The following is an 18,934-nucleotide window of genomic DNA, read 5'->3' as shown; positions in this document are numbered from 1 at the left end:
TGAAGTGTATGACACTCCAAGTGTTGTCCCTGTCTGGGGCTTTAAAAAATCGGCCACAGCTAATTGAAATTTATTCTTTTAAGAAGGAAAAAAATTAAATCGCATGTACGTGTGTTTACCAATGGTCAATATAGATGTTTTTGGTCATCTTTCAACGTTTTATTCAAACATTTTTGTACACGAAACCAAATCATCAACCTATCAATTTTGTTGTCTTGATCACTTCTTCCTCTTATCAAATCACACTTATTCTCTAAGTTTTTAATTCTTTTTTGAGTTGAATTGATTCAACTCTCTCTGTGAATTCAGGCTTTGAAACTCTTTTTCTTTTAATTTTATAAAGCATGTCTGGGAAATTATTCCGCCTGGTAACAATAAAACTGCGGAGCTTCCTAAGGTCAGGAAGCTCGGCATCATGGTATCTTTTTGAGTGACATCACAGCTGTCTATTTCATGTCTGCCCATTAAGGAAAGTGAGAAAGAAGCCAGTTTTAATTGAATTTATTCAAGATGTAATAAAAAAAATTTGCCAGGGAAGGTGGTTCCAAAGTTAATGTTCTTTTCAGGGGTCTCCTTCTTTATTGATTAGTTTTATGGGGGGAATTGAGGTAATTCTTTTTTTTTTAATCTTTCCCTGGGAGGAAGAATGGACATAATTCAGTCTGGTGTTCTAGAATCTCTTGCCCCTGTCAAGTATTGGGTTGTACCTAATAAAAAAAAAACTGTAAAGGATGTAACAATTGCAACTGCCTGCCTACATTGCTTAGGATGATGGTATAGCAGTGTTATATGTTGATTAACTGACAGGCAAAAGTTTGAAACAGTCATTCAACTGATAAAGAATGGCAGATGAAAGGCAGGTTAGGAGTGTAAATATTCATGGCCCAAAATTTGTAATCCAATTTTGCAACCTCTTCCTCCCTTCCTGTGGTGCTCAGATGAAAGGTGACATTTAGCCTGTAATCTTGTTTTTTTTGGCCAATTTCTTATATCAAAGCATCACATTAGCTGGCAGAGATTGGTCAGCGAAACTATGCAAAAGTAAGACACCCAGAGGAGATAAATACTGGTGACCAGGTCTCTCTGTGTTATCCCACATACTGTTCTTATCTTTGGTGCCCAACTGGGCAGAGCTGGAGCTCACAACCAGACAGAAGAAAAAAATCCAAATTACATGCTTTTGTGCAAATCTGTGATAATGCTGATGATCGAACAATCTGTGATAAACAAGTAGTATTGATTCTTCTTGAGTGCTAATTAACCAAAGATTTCTTTGGGCTCTCCAATGTATACAGTGCATCGATTCATTTTCACGCAACAAGTCCAAAATCTTTAGAAGGGACCGAAACTGTAGAGCGAGAATTACAAACAATCCCTCTCAAGTCATGTATTTATGTGTTTTATCGTGAGAATTGGAGAATATCTTTTATTCTGCGGGTGCTCAATGCAAGGAAAGCAACAGTTGGCCCAGGAAGCGTACTGGCCATGTGTGTAAACAGAAATCCTGTACAAGCCTCCATTAGCAGAAGTTGCGAGTATCTTCTGTACCGAAGAATGTGCAGGTAACTGCTTGCTAATTATGGAGAATTCAAACTGGTGTTTTTTACACCCGTAATCAGTGTTTTAACACATGCTTTCTTCTTTTTCCCAGCTAGTGAACAGAGAAGGATTGGGAGGGGGGAGAATTTTGAGAGGGGGGCGAGTTGTAATCTAAACCTGAAGGATGAGAAATGTGTTGTTGAGAGAGCATGAATAATTTATCTAAAGAGGGGGCTCACCTTTATTTCATCCAAAGAGGTTTTGTTTTTTGTCGAAAATGGGTGCAGAGCTTTGCCAAGATTCCAGTTGACAGAAGCTCCCTTTTGTATCAGATAGCTGGATACAGCAGACAGTCTGCAAATGCATGGTTATCTCAGTCGATGACATATTCTATACATTGTGTGCTAGCTATTGTTGAGAAGGGGGGATCTCATGGGAGTCAGAAGTATTGGACTTGTAGAAGGGTTAATCACAATCACATTTTGATGCAGAAGAATTGGTGTGGAGGCACCAGAGAGGTATTCACAGTATCTGGGTCACGGAGCGGAAATGTTGGAAAGTAGAGAGTTTGGTTGTATCTCTTGTGTTTTGAGGAATAATTTGGGATAATCGGAGTCATTACTGTCAGAACTGAACCATTAGGTAAGTACATTTTGGATGTCAAGCACAGAAAATGTGGTCATTCACTCCCCTCTTTTTATGGATCTTTATATAGTTACTGTCAGTTTTGGAATGAGTTTGACTCCCCACCATAAACATCTCTAGTGGGGGTTGCAACACATAAAATCAGAGTCAAGATAAAATTTTATGAGGAAGTAAACGGCACCATGGCCCCATGTAATGTAGATGTACGTAAAATTCTTCTGTTGCCTTGTTGACATTACTGTATTTGAAGGGTACAGTGTTTGCAAAGGGTTATTGAACTGTACCAGTGAGTTAGAGAGAGTCATTGTCCAAAAATTTAATGTAGGAAGGATGGGGGCTTTGAAATTCGAGTGGCCATGTTTGTCAGAGAGGGATTATAAGTGGAAGAGCATTTTCAACACAATGCTTCAACACAAATTATGAAAAATGAAATATAACTCTGGAACCTCAAGCTTTAGTCAGCGGAATGATTTAAAGTGTGAAATGATAGAACACCAGATAAGAATGGTTTTCTTTTCCTGATTGGCACCTATTTAGTGTTAAGACACCATCATTCACATTGAAGTACCGAAGCATGGAGATTGTGCATACCATTTAAAATGCAGCTTTGTCACAGACCATTGTTCAGATCGTGTTTGGTAAGCATCTAGCTGATTTCAAACCTGATAAAAAATTTTAACCAAAAATTTGCGTGACACAAATAGGTGTCTACCACCTAATTGACAAATGAGTTGTCTTTAAATTTGATTGGACTGGAATTCTGAAATGCATGTGCAAAAAAAAAAAAAAAAAACAGCCCAAAGATGATGGTAATTTGCCATCATGCAACATTGCGGATGTTGTTGTGACTGCATGTGTATAAATGAGGGTTCTCCTCTGGGTTTCGGAGACTCTTTGAGAAGCGCACTGTCCTTGGGGTTGTCAGCTTGATTAGTTATGATTTATACACTGATCTCAACCTTCGAAATGGGATAACAACAGAGCGAGTCTTGAGACAGCTGCCAGATACAATAGATGTTCCCTACAATGCTTTGTTCCCACTGTCTATCATATTTGACACTACAGCTAACTGGCTTTGTCTGGGAAAGAAAAACTGTTTATGACCATATTCCACAGTCCAATGATCTCTTTCTGTCTTAATGACAATAGAAGTTGGGTCTCCTCAGTATGTAATTTGAGGTCCTAGTTCATTTTTATCAAAAATGTGTTGTGTTCTGTTATCAGTATGAGTTACTGCATGCAAGCACTAAGTTAAGCTAGGATAACTTCTCAGATATGGTGTTAAGATTTGCAATTACCATTATTCTTCTAATTGAATGATTTTTGTTGTTGTTGAATTTTACTCTACCAAAATAACTATGACCCTGTAATTTCAATAACAATAGATTGATATATATCAATGAATGAATGACTATTCAGGTTAAGTTTGCATTAGTCTAATACCAAGCATGCTTTGATCCTTTAATTACAAGTACATGTTCACGGTTGTATGAATACAAGCAAGATGTTGAAAAAAAAAGTTTTTTAGCAATTCTTATGTATATCTGCAAGCATTCAGGGAAAGTATAACTTTGTTGTTTGTTTCCCTTTTCTTTAACTTCTGGTATACAGGTTCTATGATATAGCCTGCAACTACAATTGGATTAAATGAAGTCATTTTTCAGCCCGGAATACCTCTGGCTAGGATAGCCTGCAATTATCTGAAGAACATTAAGGTCGCTAATCACCAAAGCCTCTATATCAGACACGCACATGATAAATAAAATCACTTCCTCCAAAATGAAACCATTATACTAGTCATTTAATTGGAGAAAAAAACCATTTTCTTGCTGGAGAGAGTCTAAATCCTGTAATTTGTTGTACAACCGGCAAAGGAGCAAGCAAGCTAGCCATTGCTGGAATTTTGAAAAATTTTCATTTCAGTGTGTGACTGAAGTATATTTGTCAGGGGACACCTTTGTACTAGAAGGTGATTTATCATGGAATGTTGAACGAATGTAAGTGATTTGAATTATTTTTCGAGCTAGTTTGTAAAAAAAAAAAAAAAAATTGAAATTGGGCCATTATGTTTTTTTGTTTTTTTTTAAAATCATCCCATAACATTTAAAACTCGATTGGATTGTTGAATGATGTGATGAGCTTCAATTTTTGGTCTTGGCAATTATTGGATGTAAAGAGCCTGGTGATAGATTCTGATAGGAATATGGATTTGTTAACCTGATTTTAGGACGGTAGTTATTACTCTAGATGGACATTGAAGTCATGTGGCAAATGGAAAGATGCTACAAGCCTTCATTGATTTATCATGTGCAGTGATGGATGGTGGATGGAATTATTTTATAGTCCCTCTCTTGATTGTGTAAAGAGTACCAGTTTCCAGTATACCAGCTGACATTTGATTTAGACTAGTCTTTCTCCTTAAAAATTGTGAATGCGGAATTAGAACTCGGATGTCAAAGTCTTTGGCATGTATTGTCCTAAGGTCCTGGAAAAGACACAAGGTTTGTTGATTCTGATGTTTGCAGTAGCAAAGACTTGTCAGCCCATTGATTGGCATTGGTTCAATAATGTAAATCTAAATATTAGCAGTGGATCATCCCAGAAACCAATAAATTTTGACACTTGCAGAATGAATTTGTCATATCTAGGATAAATATTAGGTAAATAATCATTATTGCATATCGTGAACAGAAAATTATTAACCAGGGCTCGAGAAAATATTGAGTTCTAAATCACTCCATAAAAAAAGGAGCTAGGTGAAAAGAATTGTTGCTATCATTTAGACCAAGATCCTACGTGAATCAACTGTATTATATCAGGAAAACTGATTTGACCTACAGGATAACAAAGATATTTTTTTTTCCTTCGTTGGCAATAATTACTTCTGACAAGATTAATGTGGTCATATACACTGCCTGATTACGACGGCAGAGGCTCATAGAAAAGGTGTATAGAAAAATGTTAGGCCTGGATGTGCATGTTATGCTGTATGGTAATTCTTGAGGGTCTTCAATCATCATTGCTCTCCCTCTTGTCCCCCTGTAGACCTTCATAAGATCAGGCCTTCTCTTTGTCTTCCTCAATGGAGCCACGAGGAGAAAAATCTTGAGAGAGCTAGTTTCCGATGAAGTGACGGCTCCACCCAACGATTGATGTGGAGCGTGACTTTCATAGAAGTGTGTTTTTTCAGAGCATTAAAATATAGCCCTGTTTTGTTTATATATAAATTCATTCAACATGCATATATTCAACAGCCTATATATCACAATTCCGATTGAAAGATAATTAAAAGTTTAGTTTTTCAATGGTATTGTTCTTATGTCTACAAACTTTTCCACCCATCCTTAATTATTGCAACCTGTGATTGCTTGAATAACAATATTCTTAATTTTTCAAATGTACAAGAAAACAGTTGAATTAATCAGTGCAGCTGTGCTATATGCAGTTTTGAGAATATTTCAATGAAATCTGTATCCTGCACCTGCCAAATAAGACAGTTTTCCTAGGAATATACATTTACTGAAGGAGCAGACATTGATGCCTATCACAGTTCGACTGGAACCTTTTTTCGAAGGTGGGAGAATGATACTGCAACAACAGTAAAACCTATGACAATAAATCTTTTGGGTTAGAAAATATTTTCCCACTTGATAGCAGAGCACTTTTCTTAGATGTTCATCTTGGAAAACAACTCTACGACCACCCAAAAACACATGGTCTCGCTTCCTTTTCAAGAATATTACTCCAGCATCCACTGTGTTTGCTTTGAAGTAAATGTGAAATTTCAGTTTCCGTGACACCTATATTGAAAAAATAGATGGCGTTTTGCAAGATAAACTTTATGTAGGTTTATATTATCTATGTTGATCCTCATCTGATGTATATATACATGGCGTAATTCATTTTTGCAAAGATTGTTAACCATAAGGTGTCAAGAAGTGCGAGCTGTATACATATTGCTTTCGTGGAGATGTTCTATTTATATAGTGGAAATGGTATCATGGCGTCACTTTGGTGTCTACCTCACCTCTTTGCCAAATCGATGTGTAATTCACCGAGCAGGAAAAATATGCATAGTGGGAATGTTTTTCTCTGTTATTCATAGTTTTATGACAGTTCTAAACAAATTTTAATAGAATTTCATCACACTTCTGAACTTTAAGACAAAAATCACTGATGGTCGCCTATGATAAAGCTTGTATACTATCTCCTTTACTTGTTATAATCTGCAAGCTTTTGCGGAAAGTTTTCCAGTTCATTTCGTTCATTTTACCAAGAGGTATATGGTCGTGCTCCCATCAGATAAAAAGACCACTTCACTCCATTGCATAAATGCTTTTTAAATTAACATAAGGTGTACAATGTTGTCGCTTTCACTTTATGGTCCTGATGAATTTTCACTGAATGATGATGTGTTTTTTATTTGTGATTTTATGCCGTAAGTTGAGATTTTACAGAACATTAAAATTCTATTAAGGATGGAGGAACAATTAAGATTACATTCATATTCAAAGAGTCGAGATCATTTCTGTATCGATTAGTAATTCAGGTGTATGCATATTATATATATCGGGTATTACTGTTTTCTGTCTGGGCGGCATGATAGGAAAAACGTTCTCAATTTTTGCATACAAATCGTGAATGTTTAATCCCGCCAACAAAAGGTATATTGAGAAGGAAACTGTATCTCCTACAATGATAAAGCTTTCTTCATCCCAATTTGCATATCAGCCTTGAAAAAAAACGTAATTGGCGGAATAGCATTATCAGGGTTTTTTTTTTTTTTTTTTATTTGAGAGATGCTTTATATTCTCCTTTTCTTTTATTATCAGGTCGTGTAGAAAGTCGAAACTGGCGACAATATGACAGAAGCTGATCACTGACTATGGCGGAATTTACCATTCTCCTGTTCTTATTCCTTGCTGTTCAGTTCATTTGTGAAGGTAAGATTTATTCTCTCTCTACCCCAACCCACTAAATATAACCATTCCCCTTTTTTTCGATTGCAGTTACTGAGTACTTCTTTGATCAAATTGAATTCATTATGCAATGGTAGTAGACTTTTTCAACTCGGACGGCAATGGGGGAACGAAAAATATCAAGTGCAATGTGGCTCTGAAGACTTTGAAATTTGACTGGACTTAAATACCATGTGGCTTTGTTCTTCTGTTCATAGAAGATTTCAAAGAGCTCTTCAAAATCGACTTTGAATGTCAATTTCCTTTGTAACGGTGATGAAATTTGTCCTAATCCCGCATTTCCATGTTGAAGGGATATTAAGTGTGCATTGATCATGAATAATTTTTTTTTCTTTTTTGCTTTTGGTTTAAAATATAATATGATGTGTTCATGGCGCAGGGGACTTTGGGATGGCTGAGGGTAGGCTTCAGTTGAGTTGACAGGTTATATTGATGAGCAAGAAGATTTCAGACCTCTCTAATTTCCTTTTTATACAATGTTAACAAAGACTCGTCATTATCAATTGAAACCGATACAATGTTATTACTAGAAACTTTAGCCAGCGATCCATTGTTTGAGATATTTTGAATAGTGTGAGGGTTAAACTGACAAGATACTGGTGGTTTGTTTTCATTTTTGATATATTTTTATTTTTAGGAGGGGAAGGGGGGTTAAAACTTCCAATATTCGAATGAAACAAAATGGTGCTAAGATTTAACAAAAAGATAAGGAATGTAGATGGGTGTTTTTTTTCTTTACTTCATGAGTGTACGAAGTTAGTCAATTCTGTGTAGAAGAGATTTCAGTGAAAGATCTGTGTCACTTAATTATTGCTAGATAGTTAGAATGAAAAAGCAGTGTTATTCCGAAGTTCAAAAGCGATTTGAAGTATCCTTCGCGGAAGTCGGGGTTGAATCTCAGATAACGCTAGAATTAAATGTTCATTCATACTGGATCTAGTTTTCCTCAACGCACAGGGGAGAAGTCCTCATTTCAATATTTGTGGTTTCTGTTAGAATGAGAAAATTATTTTTAATTTGAAAAACTGAATTCATAGATAAATGATGATAATCGCCTGTTATTATCGGCAAATCAAGACAAAATGGGATTGACTTTAAAATGGCTTAGAATTATTTTTAATACTAAGCAATTAATTGAACAATTTGTGAAGAAAAAAAAGAATGAACACTGCACTTGAGTATAAATTTAGATGGTTTAATCGGACTTTCAAACTCTCAATTTGCGATAGCAATTCAGGTGTATTATCACATTAAAACATGACCATGTTGATCTGTGGAAATTAAAGGGTCCAAGATTAGGCGATAAGAAATCGCATGCAAGAAGAAGAAGATATCTGTTATATTTGCATGGGAATCTGTTGAAAGCTGTATCAAACCATGGGAAAAGTACAGTACTAATGAAGGGAAATTACGAACATGCTAAACTTTTAAATGCTGTTTAAATGGCCGCTAAATGTCTGCCTGTGATGGTTTTGGTAGGGCAATTAACATCCACTTATTTTTCAAAGATCTGATTTGTAAAGACTTTCAAAAATAAGATAGAGAATTGAGTTCTCTGGACAGGTTTGCTTTTATCATTGCAGATTTTTATTCTGCTGACATGGTTAGATATATCGATGAGAGTATTTTCTAACTTTCTATTCCATATATATATACTTTCTACTAATTTCTCATGGGACATTACCAAGATTTGCTGTCATGGTATAACTTTATTTTCTCTGAGAAAGATATATGTTACTGAAAGATTTACTTCCAGTGCATAGGGATCAGAAAGTACAGGAACTAACTATCAAAGAAAAAAAATTCAAATTCTTTACTTTATCATTAGTTGTCAAGGAAAGTCTCTGGTTTCCTTTGGGTGGTTTTTTTTCAGGAAGATGTATTTCTTTAACTAAGATTCTTTAAATCTAACATGCAGAATCTCAATTTGGTTGTTTTTTATGCTGATGCTGCATCAGATAAGTTTGGTATCTGTTAGAGGGGGAAAAAGAAGAGGAATTTTTTCAATCTGGAAAAAAGTAGGCAGTATTTATCTAAGCATTTCATTTTGACCCACTTTGCTTTGTTCTAATTCAATTTGGATATCATATATATCTGGAAACTTTTTTCATAAAAAATGTTAAGTTTGAAAGAGTGAAGTATTTTTTCTTCAAAAGTTTGCGTAATAAATGTGTCGTGCACATGTGCCCTCGTAATTGAGGTAACCCCCATAAAACAATGGTAGATCACTTCCTTGGCCATCAAAAGCCATTTAGAATGCATTTTCAGAATTGTATATCTGCAAACTAAGAACATGACCTAACCCTAGCTTTTGTATAATGTTTGCAGTGACACATAACGTTGCAAGCTTTTTCACAGCCCCGAGAATTCCTTTCAAGTTGAAAATTGATTCCTATGTAGGGGTTATCATAACTGGCAATTAGACGTCCCTAATCAGAAGCTAGGTTTCGAAGTTAATTGCCGATAAGTATACATCGAATGAACAGCCATAAAATTTTCTGTCACATTTACAAAAGGCCCAGATCAGGAGACCCACCGTAAGAGGGCAACGTTGGAGGCTAGAGTTCCAGATGGCCCCAAATTAATTTTTCATTACACAATAGTCAAAATTTTGGATTCCTTTTCAGGGGAACAATTTATAGGAACGAGTGATTCATTTTATAAAGGAAAGATCGTATTTCATTGTTTAAAAACATGGGTGACTTGTTTTTATGTTCACGCTGTTATGAACAGGTGCAAGAAGACTAATCCATCAAAAAAGCAGAAAATTTCCATGTTCTTTACAAAAGAAAAAACCAGTTCCTATAGCTGCGATAAATTTTTATATCTGAGAATGCCTTTTTTAATTGGAAAATTATACGTAACCAAATGTTTCTGGTGTGGTCCCCATTTTACGGCAATGGGATATGTCAATTAAAAACCATAATTTTCCCCAATCTGGCATTTGCGACTATTCACATCCAATAATTTAGTACCCACAGGTCTTGAGAGATACACAATGACACGCAGTACCTTAATAGGGCCCATCCAGCTAAACTAGCTCTCTTTCAAAAATCTTTTTTTTTTTAAAGTGATTGATAATATATTTTGTGTTTGCACAATAGATAATTTCAATTAAATCCAGAAAGCTTTTCTTCGTGGGATAGGGTGTATTTGACAGATAGGAAGGGCAGGGTTACAAGAAATGTGAAGATCTGTGTCCTGTTTATTCAAAGAGATTTGGCCGAGCCATTTTGTTTTGGTTTAGAGCGTTTATTCGCCATGAATTTTTCTTGCCTGGAACTTTTTTTGTTTTGTTTGAGACCGTATAGAGTGACTATCGGTTACAGGAAAATATTTGGGTAGATTAATCTCGCGTAATTGTTAGACTTCCTCATAAACTTAATCTGGCTGTCATCAGGGCCAATATATGTAGGTAAAGTGATAGCCGGGGATTTGCTTTTTGTACATCAAAAATAAAATAATTTCACACGTAAGGGTCTTAAATCAAGACTGAAATACCCTCTGTCACTTTGAAATTTTGTAAACAATCTGTTTGCTTTCTTTGGTTTCTCAAAGACCTTCTCTCATGATGTGCCTAGTATTTATGTGAAAAAACGAGATACTGGTTCTATGAAGTTCTTTGAAATAAATAAAACGGCAATTAACTTACGGGTACTAGTATATGCTGTGTAAGGTATCAAATTTATAAAAACAAGTTAAACAAATTTTTATATCACACCAGCCATTTGATTTCATGAAATGAAAAGAAAACCATGAAATAATTGCTGGGCCGTTAAGGTAATAGAAATTGAGACCTTTTGCTTGTTTGTCAAAGTGAGGCAAGGCACAGTCCAGAATGAGATTATGCTCCGATAAACTGGATTGTGCATTACAACCATCAGATTATCTTGATGAAAGGTTCAGATTATGAGACAGATATCATTCTTTTATATTCTAGAATGTGGAGTGGAATTCTCTGCCGACAAGTTGTTATATGAAGCACCTTGTCGAGGGTTCAACAAAAGATTTATGGATTATGGTGTTTCACATTTTAATTCAGCTAGGGGTGTCGTATTGACCCTCCAATGGCCTTGATTACCTGCAATTAGATGTGGGGACCATCGGTTAAATTGTTTTGTTTCTGGGATATCCAGATATGAAAATATTTGTTTGAAATGCCAGTAATCCCCACATAAAAAGTTTTTTGAGAGGAATTGGTCCAATAATTGTGACAAAGGGTCACATTTACTAGATGTTTGAACAAGTTTTTCACACGAATTCGAAGAAGGTGACTCTTCAATTAACAAACAAAAATGGAGGTTTATAGTCACTTCAGACCAACAAAAAGTCCCCAAGTTGAGATTAGTGGATAAATACAAACACCTTTCAACTGGAAGTCTGCGGATTGGAAAAAATTGAACAAGATTTTGTGATCTCGAGAATATTTCGAGTGTGCTTATCAAAATGTACACAACGTTTTTGAATTAAAAATTGGTTTTGGATGGTACACAGGTATATAGCGTTTGTGTCTTCTTTTATAAAGACTTTGCGAGCAATTGATATCCATCTCTCCAAGTTGGTTCACTCCAACGTGTATTTGAACTGTGACGATTTGTTGGCATGATCACTTCTGCTGTTGAATTCCGTGTCAGGGTTTAGCGCGGCCTATGTAGTTGTTTGTGATCTTGATTTTTTGATGGAAGTAAAAGATAGCATTCATCTCGGGACAGTATTTTTTTTTTAAATGACAAGGTGCAGGTGTAATATGAAGGCTAATACACAAGTCTTGTCAATGCGATAGGTCGATCTATGTAATTTTTTGTATCTCCTACTTTGAGGATTTCCTCTATTCTATACAGTCAATCTTTAAACCATCCCATGAAGTCTATAGATTGGTTCAAATTCTGATTTTAGTTATGAATCATGCATTGCACTTCTCCTTGTCAGGAAAACTGAAGTTCCCAATTAAAGACTCGATCAAAACAATTTTTTTTTTTTGCTGTGAGGCTCTCAAATAACTAAAATAATTTTTCTTGTGTTGAATCATGAAGAAGAAGAGATTTCTGATTTTGTGAAATTATATGGTTTAGTGCAGTCAGAGTGCAGAAGACTTTCAAGATCTGATCAAAGATAGAGCGAAAAAATGTCAGATTTCAAGAGTATCCTTGTGAATGAGAGGTCTTGGATTGCAGTCCCCGAAGAACAGTCAGAAATACTACACTGGCTGTGTCTCGAGCTTCTCCATCTCATTGATATAGTGGAAATGTCCCCTTGTCAGTTGAGAGTACTATAGCATCAAGTTTCTAAAGCCATCAAGTAGCTTAAATTATTAGGGGCTGCAGCATTATAAAAAAAAACAAGATCTTTGGGGATTTTTTTGTTTAATTAATAGCTCCAAATTATAAAGCAGCAGGAGCATATCCTATAACTGGAGGGTGATCAAGAGGGGGGAAAGAATTTCTGGGTTAAATGTGTGATAGTCTGTGATAATGGCTAATTACTGACACCCACTAATGTGTCTGGAATGACCATGGCACCAAATGGGGTTACCAATTCGTGTTAGAACTGAAGACAGAAAACAACAACAGGAAGCTTAAAGAAGAGAGATTTGGCTCCTACTGCACAAATACAGACTTAAATAAATGGCATGACACAGCTTGAACAATTAAAACTGAAATATCCTACAAACTGTTACAATGTCCAAAGCCATTTTTGCTTCCCCCTTTTGTGAACCTTGTCAGCAAAGACAGTGGTGGGCAAACTCCCATTGAGCAACAGATGGTTTTCTTTTAGACAAATCAGGCCTACAGTATACTGATTATTGTAAATATTAGTGTTACTTGATGAGGAATTGTTAAATAAAGGTTGTAGTAGGCCCCTCCAAGCCTTCCTTTGATGTTACAGAATCAGATTTTATGTGACTTTTGTCTGCTCTTGATTTAGTAATTGTTTAACTGCAATCAATAAGGTTTATGGGTTTCGGACCTCTGGAATCAGGTAATTTCCATGCAGTAAAAAAACAGAAGGTAATTTATTTGTAGTCAGAAGTTTCTCTTGTACCGGTACATTGTAGAAGCCACTGATGTCAAAATATGTATAATTTTAAAACACTGGTATTTGTTTAAATTTATGTCACACTACGAAAGAAATTTTAAGATATTTTCCGTAATACATGTACACTCTAAGAGTAAATATGATCTCAATTTTGTACCGAGCAGAAAAAGTTCTTTATAAACCCTTATTTATCTCAAATCTCTGGTGCGGTGAGGGTTTCCCCTCACAGACAGCAGACACAAAGGTCTAACCCCCCAAATCTCACCAGGGGGAAGTCATTTGTCACCAGAACATTTCCGACTTTCTCTACTCCCAGTGCTCAACAGATTATGAGAGCAAACAACTTGATTGATCTTTGGTGCCGAAATTCCTTCTCAATATACCTAAAGACCTACATGTTTCCAGCAAGCCTCCATTATCGCAACATGTTTATGTTTTTGAGCATTGTTCAGTTGAGAATGATTTTTTTCCCATTTTGTTCATTGGAAATGTTAGATCCAGACTGATAGGATTGTACGTATTTAATGTGCAGTTTTGTGGTGAGAAAATATGAAAATAAACTTGTTATGGTCTTTAAGAAGGCATTTTTGGGGCCTTAGATGTAGCTTTTTGGTCTGTTGTAAAAGTGCAGTCATCAAAAAAATCTGTCAACCTCAAATGCTGCATTCAGTTCTGGAATTCTTTGATTGTAGTGCCGAGAGAAATTCAATTGAATAATTATTTCTGCTAATGCTTGATGCTATTTTACCCTAGTTTTTTACTGGACAAAAGAGGAAATTGAACAGAAAGATATGCTCAATATACTCTCTAAAGAATCCTCCACTGGAGAGAGAGAAAAAATGCATCATAATTAGTACACTCCATTAATTCCCTTGTTTGCCTAGCAGCAAAAGTGATGTCGCTGGCACCAGTCGAGACATAAAAAGCTGTAATTGGGATGCATCAACATTTCACAGGTAGAAAAAAAATTCTAGCTGTTAGAGCTTGCAGGCAGATAAATGAGGATCAAATGGGAGTGCGAGAGATGCTTAACATCTTGTACAGGTGAAAACGGAAATTATCGAATTGAGGCAATACAATATAGGATCTAGCTTTTGAATCAAAAATCTTTTGCCTTGCAGCAGACAAATCAATTAAAATGAAATGTACAGGAACTTTACGGCATTTAAAACAAATGCTTGTTGTGTTTTAATGACTTTCAGTCCCACCCTTTCCTGTTCAGCTTGGTTATGGTAAATTTGAAATAGGAACTTTTGTTTTCCTATTAATTTTATTTTTGAGGTAGTGATTTGAATACCATTGTAAAAGATTGCAGGTGTGTTTACTAATGCATGATTAATTGAGTAAAAATTGAATTTCATATGTTGTTTGTTAGTTATAGTTTTGAGATTTTTGTTTCATGTTTTCATGTGAATATTATCTCACAACACTTATTGCTAAGTTTGTGTGGGGGGAGGGGGTTGTTTATTACAACTGCATATATAAGAGAAAAGGAAAGGCCCAAAAAGTATAAAATATTGAAAGAAGGAGACAGAGGATAAGATTGAAACATATCAGTTGGTTGAAGTAGGGCTTTCTTTAAACTGTCTGACTCTGATAATAGAGACATTAAAGGATTAGTTTAGATTGGAAGCTTTAAGACATTTCCACTGTGAAATTGTCTTCCAGCGCTCTCCAACCACCAAATTTTAGATTGTACACCTGACGTTTACCCATCATTACCTTGCATTAGATGACCACAGAGGTGATAAATGATGGCTATCTTTATTGTTATGGGTAGTCAAGCAGACTTGCCCCGCTGACCAGATGAAACAGGCGGAGGTATTATATTACAGGGGCATGGTAATCATGATGTAATATGGGCCATTCAGCTCGGAACAACTTTCAATTTTGAATTCTAGCCCCTGTATGGTTTCCAACTGTTATCTGGAAATGGAAAGTGATAATAAATCTAATATCCAGTTGTAAAAATAAAGAAAGAAAGGAAAATAGCCATTTTTTTTAGACTGGATAGCGAAACAAGAGTTAAGACCTTGTCCTTTTAAATTAAAAAAGATGATATATGATACAGATCGCAATGAAAATAATTCTGCTCATAGATGAATGAATTTCTTTAAACGCAAGACATTCAAGATAAAAAGAATTTTACCTAGCTGATACATTAGAGCATTCATGTTTTTGATATATAGATACTTTTGATTTCTCAGCAAGAAATATTTTCCATTGTCATGGAAAAATAATGTCATCACTTGAAATGAAAGAAAAAAGAAAAGAATGAATACAGGAGTTTTCTATTTCTTTTGCCCCGATATGGAGGTTTGTGTATCATGCAATCAGCATGATTCATGATGGAAGAGGCGACATATTTCTATCAGCTTTGGCCACACAGGGCTTTTGAAGTATGAAGAGGGCATTTGTTATTGAAGAGTCTTTCATCTTGCATGCCACATAATACATAATAACGGGTCAGCCTCTTAAATCTCGTCTCCCTTCACACAGGCGAAAGTCTGTGCAGTTTTCTTAATGGATGTGCAAACATGCAGGTATATGTCACAGAGAACAAAGTGGATTGTGTTTTCTGGGTTTTTTTAATTTGATATACAGTACTATATCTTTATTTCAAGGTAGAAACACAAACAGTTTAGACCAAACATGGAGTAAGATCGTCATAGTACCACCTCTAAGATGATCGTGTAGGCAAACAAAACCGTAACTGAGCGGGGATTATAATGTAACTACTACATGCTCAGATGGTTTATATAATGGCGGTTAAACTAAGTGAGATAATCACAAAGCACACCTGTAATTGTCTTTCAGGTATTGCAGGCTTAACAGTGTCTAGTCTATTTTTTTGTAAGGCCACCCAGATGTAATTTTTAGAACACTGTGTTAAACCCCCCCCCCCACCCCTTGCTTTCTTATTTTAATACTATGGCTGCCTCCATGTTCTTGCAGATTGAGAGCAAAAGAGGGGATGTTTGTATAAGGTGATTTAAGCTCTGCTTTAATAAGACATAATCTCCGTGAATGAGTTTTAATACTTCAGCTACAGTGCTTAAATTTCATGTTATTAGGTGTCCATAAAGTGTCTGATCAAAGCGTAGGTCGGTTTCCCAACCACGACATACGACACCCAGAGTATGCAGCCATGAACCAAAGAATTCTCCCCAGTGGCTTGCTTTGCCGTCCGCCTTAAAGTAATGCAAAATTCATGAGTTTATTTTCTGAGCATGAAATCAAAATTGGTTTCAGAGAGAAATGTGAAACAGAGATGGGTAACGGTTTTGTCCCCCTATGTTGCTTTATGAAGGGATCATGTTGTTCATAAATCTACTGCAACAAAAGTCATTGCTGGTGTAAATCTGTCAAAAACTCCAATACAGAAAGGAGATATGGAAAGTTATGTCCATATATGTTGGGGAAATGTTCTGATATGATATGATATTGAAATATTCTTATAAAAATGGGGTAAGAAAAAAAAAGATATTGCTGGAATGTTACTCTACCAACTTCAGAATGCGCTGTAATTAAGGTTATATTGTAATCATGGTAGATGATATATGATTTTGCACCTCACAGACTTTTAAAGGGAGGGATTAGTTCTGCTAAGAAAACAGGAAGCATATTTTGTTGGAGAGAGAAATTAAAGTTACTCAAGCAATGATGGCACAAAGATTTTGTTATGAGCCATCATTAGGAAATTGTCATGGACTTAATGATGTTTGAGCATGCAAATGTTGGTTAGTGCTGCCTTAATGAAGGGATTGGGCATGTGGTAGGTATTTTTCATATTTTCTATGGCTTTCATGTTTTTCACCTCTGAGTAAACCACTGCCTTACATCAAAGGTCATCGTGATGGGATATGTTGCATGCTTGGTTTCTTGATCGTAATATGATATTGTGTAATTGACTTTTAATTTAATAAAAAGGGAGATATATCATCGTTAGAGTCTACTAGTAGCGCAATGTGTGCCTCTGTTCCTAATGCAGTAAGTAACCGATTTATATAAATGAGATAAATGAATTATTTCTCAATCACTTTGGGAAGTTTTTATATGGTCTACCATGACGTGGAGAAAGAACTCATCAAATGTTTATTGCATAACAATTTTTCCTAGAACTCAAAGGCTTCATGCTTATGCTGCGCAACAAGAATGGCCTCTTCAGAACTTGATAGCTTTCTTTTCTGCCAGAGAGAATATCTGCATTCAAAAAGGTGAAGAAAAGAATTTGCAGCCTCCAGAAAAGTGCCAGAGAAATGACAAAATAAATGGTTTTGTAGAATGCTTCTTGTCTTCCATCTTCTTGGCCTCCATTGCAGCTGTCCTTGTCAGCAGACGGCGTTTTTCCAGTGAGAGCATGTGCAGTTCTGCCAACAACACTGTACGATATAAAATGATGGGTGCAGTGCTGGAAGGAAACTGAAACAGTATCTGCTTTAATGACTCTTCACTCTCCAACAAGAAAAATATCATAATTGGGTTTTGCTGAAAATCAAAGTCATCTTGTGCACAAATTGCTTGTGCTTCACTTCTCTTTCTGCGGGGAGATCTAAGATTTGGAGTACCATCTTCTGTAGCTCTACAAGTACAAGAATGGCTGATCAAACAGCAGCTAATTTACTCCTTGCAAGAACAAAGGGGTTCTACATGTTAAAGGGGGGTGATTTTACTCGCCATATTAACAGCTGCAAAGATCATATATTATATTTCTTTTACACATTCTGCATATTTTTCTGAGGAAGAAGAATCTGTCAGAACTATATCTAGAACAGAGAAAGTTGTCCATCCGAAGGCTCTTGCACTGTTGCAAAAATTGTAGAGACAGATGAGACAGTGCTAGGAAATGATCCATATGGTAATGAGAGTAAGGTGCCATTAGTTCATGGAGTATCTTCATCAATTTTGTTTCAATTAAAAATCAATTGGTACATTGCTGGTGTTCTGGATCAGGCCATTAGGCAACTCAACAGGCTAGCTGTGGGAGGTGCCGTGGTGTAGACCGATCACAATGAGTCCATTTTCTCTCTGAATGTGTCAGGGTGTAAGGAAAACAAATTATCCTGTTGTTCCCTATGGTAGATCAAATGCTATATAAGAGGATCATTTGAATGGACCATTTGCTTTTGTCCAGTTGAACTGGCCGACCTTTTGGAATATTTCTGAAGCAATAGATCAGAAGGTTTTGTGTACCAGTATACTATACTTATGGGCGCGGTGCATTGAAGATTGCTGAAAAAGGGATTTGTGCTTAGAAAAGAAAGGTTTCATTTGATGTGCCGGCCCGATTTTGTAAATATTTTGAAAAAGATTTGTAAGCACTTAGAAATTTGAAATATTTTAAACTGAAAATAGTCAATCTTAGAGAGTTTTAGCAGGTCAGTGTGAAGTTCATTCTGTCTGTTTGTATTGAGTTAATTCCATAGGGAGGGCTAGGTTACAAATCGTTACAGTAGTGTGTGTGTTTTTATTAAACATTTTGACTTGAATGACATTGCTTTTAAACCTGAAATGAAAATGAAATTTTATCTTAGTGAAACTGTGGTAAACTTTTAGCCTCACTTCGGATTTGTTGGTCATCTGATATGATGAAGTATCCGAACATTAAATGTCAAAAAGTCATGAAATATTCATAAAGACATTGAAAAAAACAAAGTTTATGGAATAAAGATTTGAAAGTAGATTTGAAATTTGGAGGAGACAGTGTTCTGTTTCATCAACTTAAAGTTCACAAC

At 35.8% G+C, this 18,934-nt stretch overlaps 1 protein-coding gene across 15 annotated transcripts in view; it reads left to right on the top strand.

The window, feature by feature from the left end:
- The window catches only part of LOC105317899 (roundabout homolog 2), a 79,879-nt gene that overhangs the window by 32,671 nt on the left and 28,274 nt on the right, over positions 1 to 18,934 (top strand). For 10 of the 15 annotated variants that reach the window (XM_066076159.1, XM_066076160.1, XM_066076165.1 and 7 more), the window contains exon 3: positions 7,017 to 7,127. In XM_066076159.1, the coding sequence (XP_065932231.1) occupies positions 7,070 to 7,127 (58 nt within the window). In that variant the 5' untranslated portion in view covers positions 7,017 to 7,069. Of the gene's footprint in view, positions 1 to 1,415; positions 1,563 to 2,029; positions 2,182 to 4,055; positions 4,182 to 4,665; positions 4,686 to 7,016; positions 7,128 to 16,837; positions 16,975 to 18,934 lie in introns of those variants that run through there. The other 5 variants (XM_066076161.1, XM_066076163.1, XM_066076162.1 and 2 more) reach the window with 5 other exon arrangements.

This window comes from Magallana gigas, chromosome 2 (genome assembly GCF_963853765.1).
Source record: "Magallana gigas chromosome 2, xbMagGiga1.1, whole genome shotgun sequence".
NCBI classification, from domain to species: domain Eukaryota; kingdom Metazoa; phylum Mollusca; class Bivalvia; order Ostreida; family Ostreidae; genus Magallana; species Magallana gigas.
The sequence above is the reverse complement of the archived record's forward strand: the minus strand, read 5'-3'. Positions and strand labels throughout refer to the sequence as shown.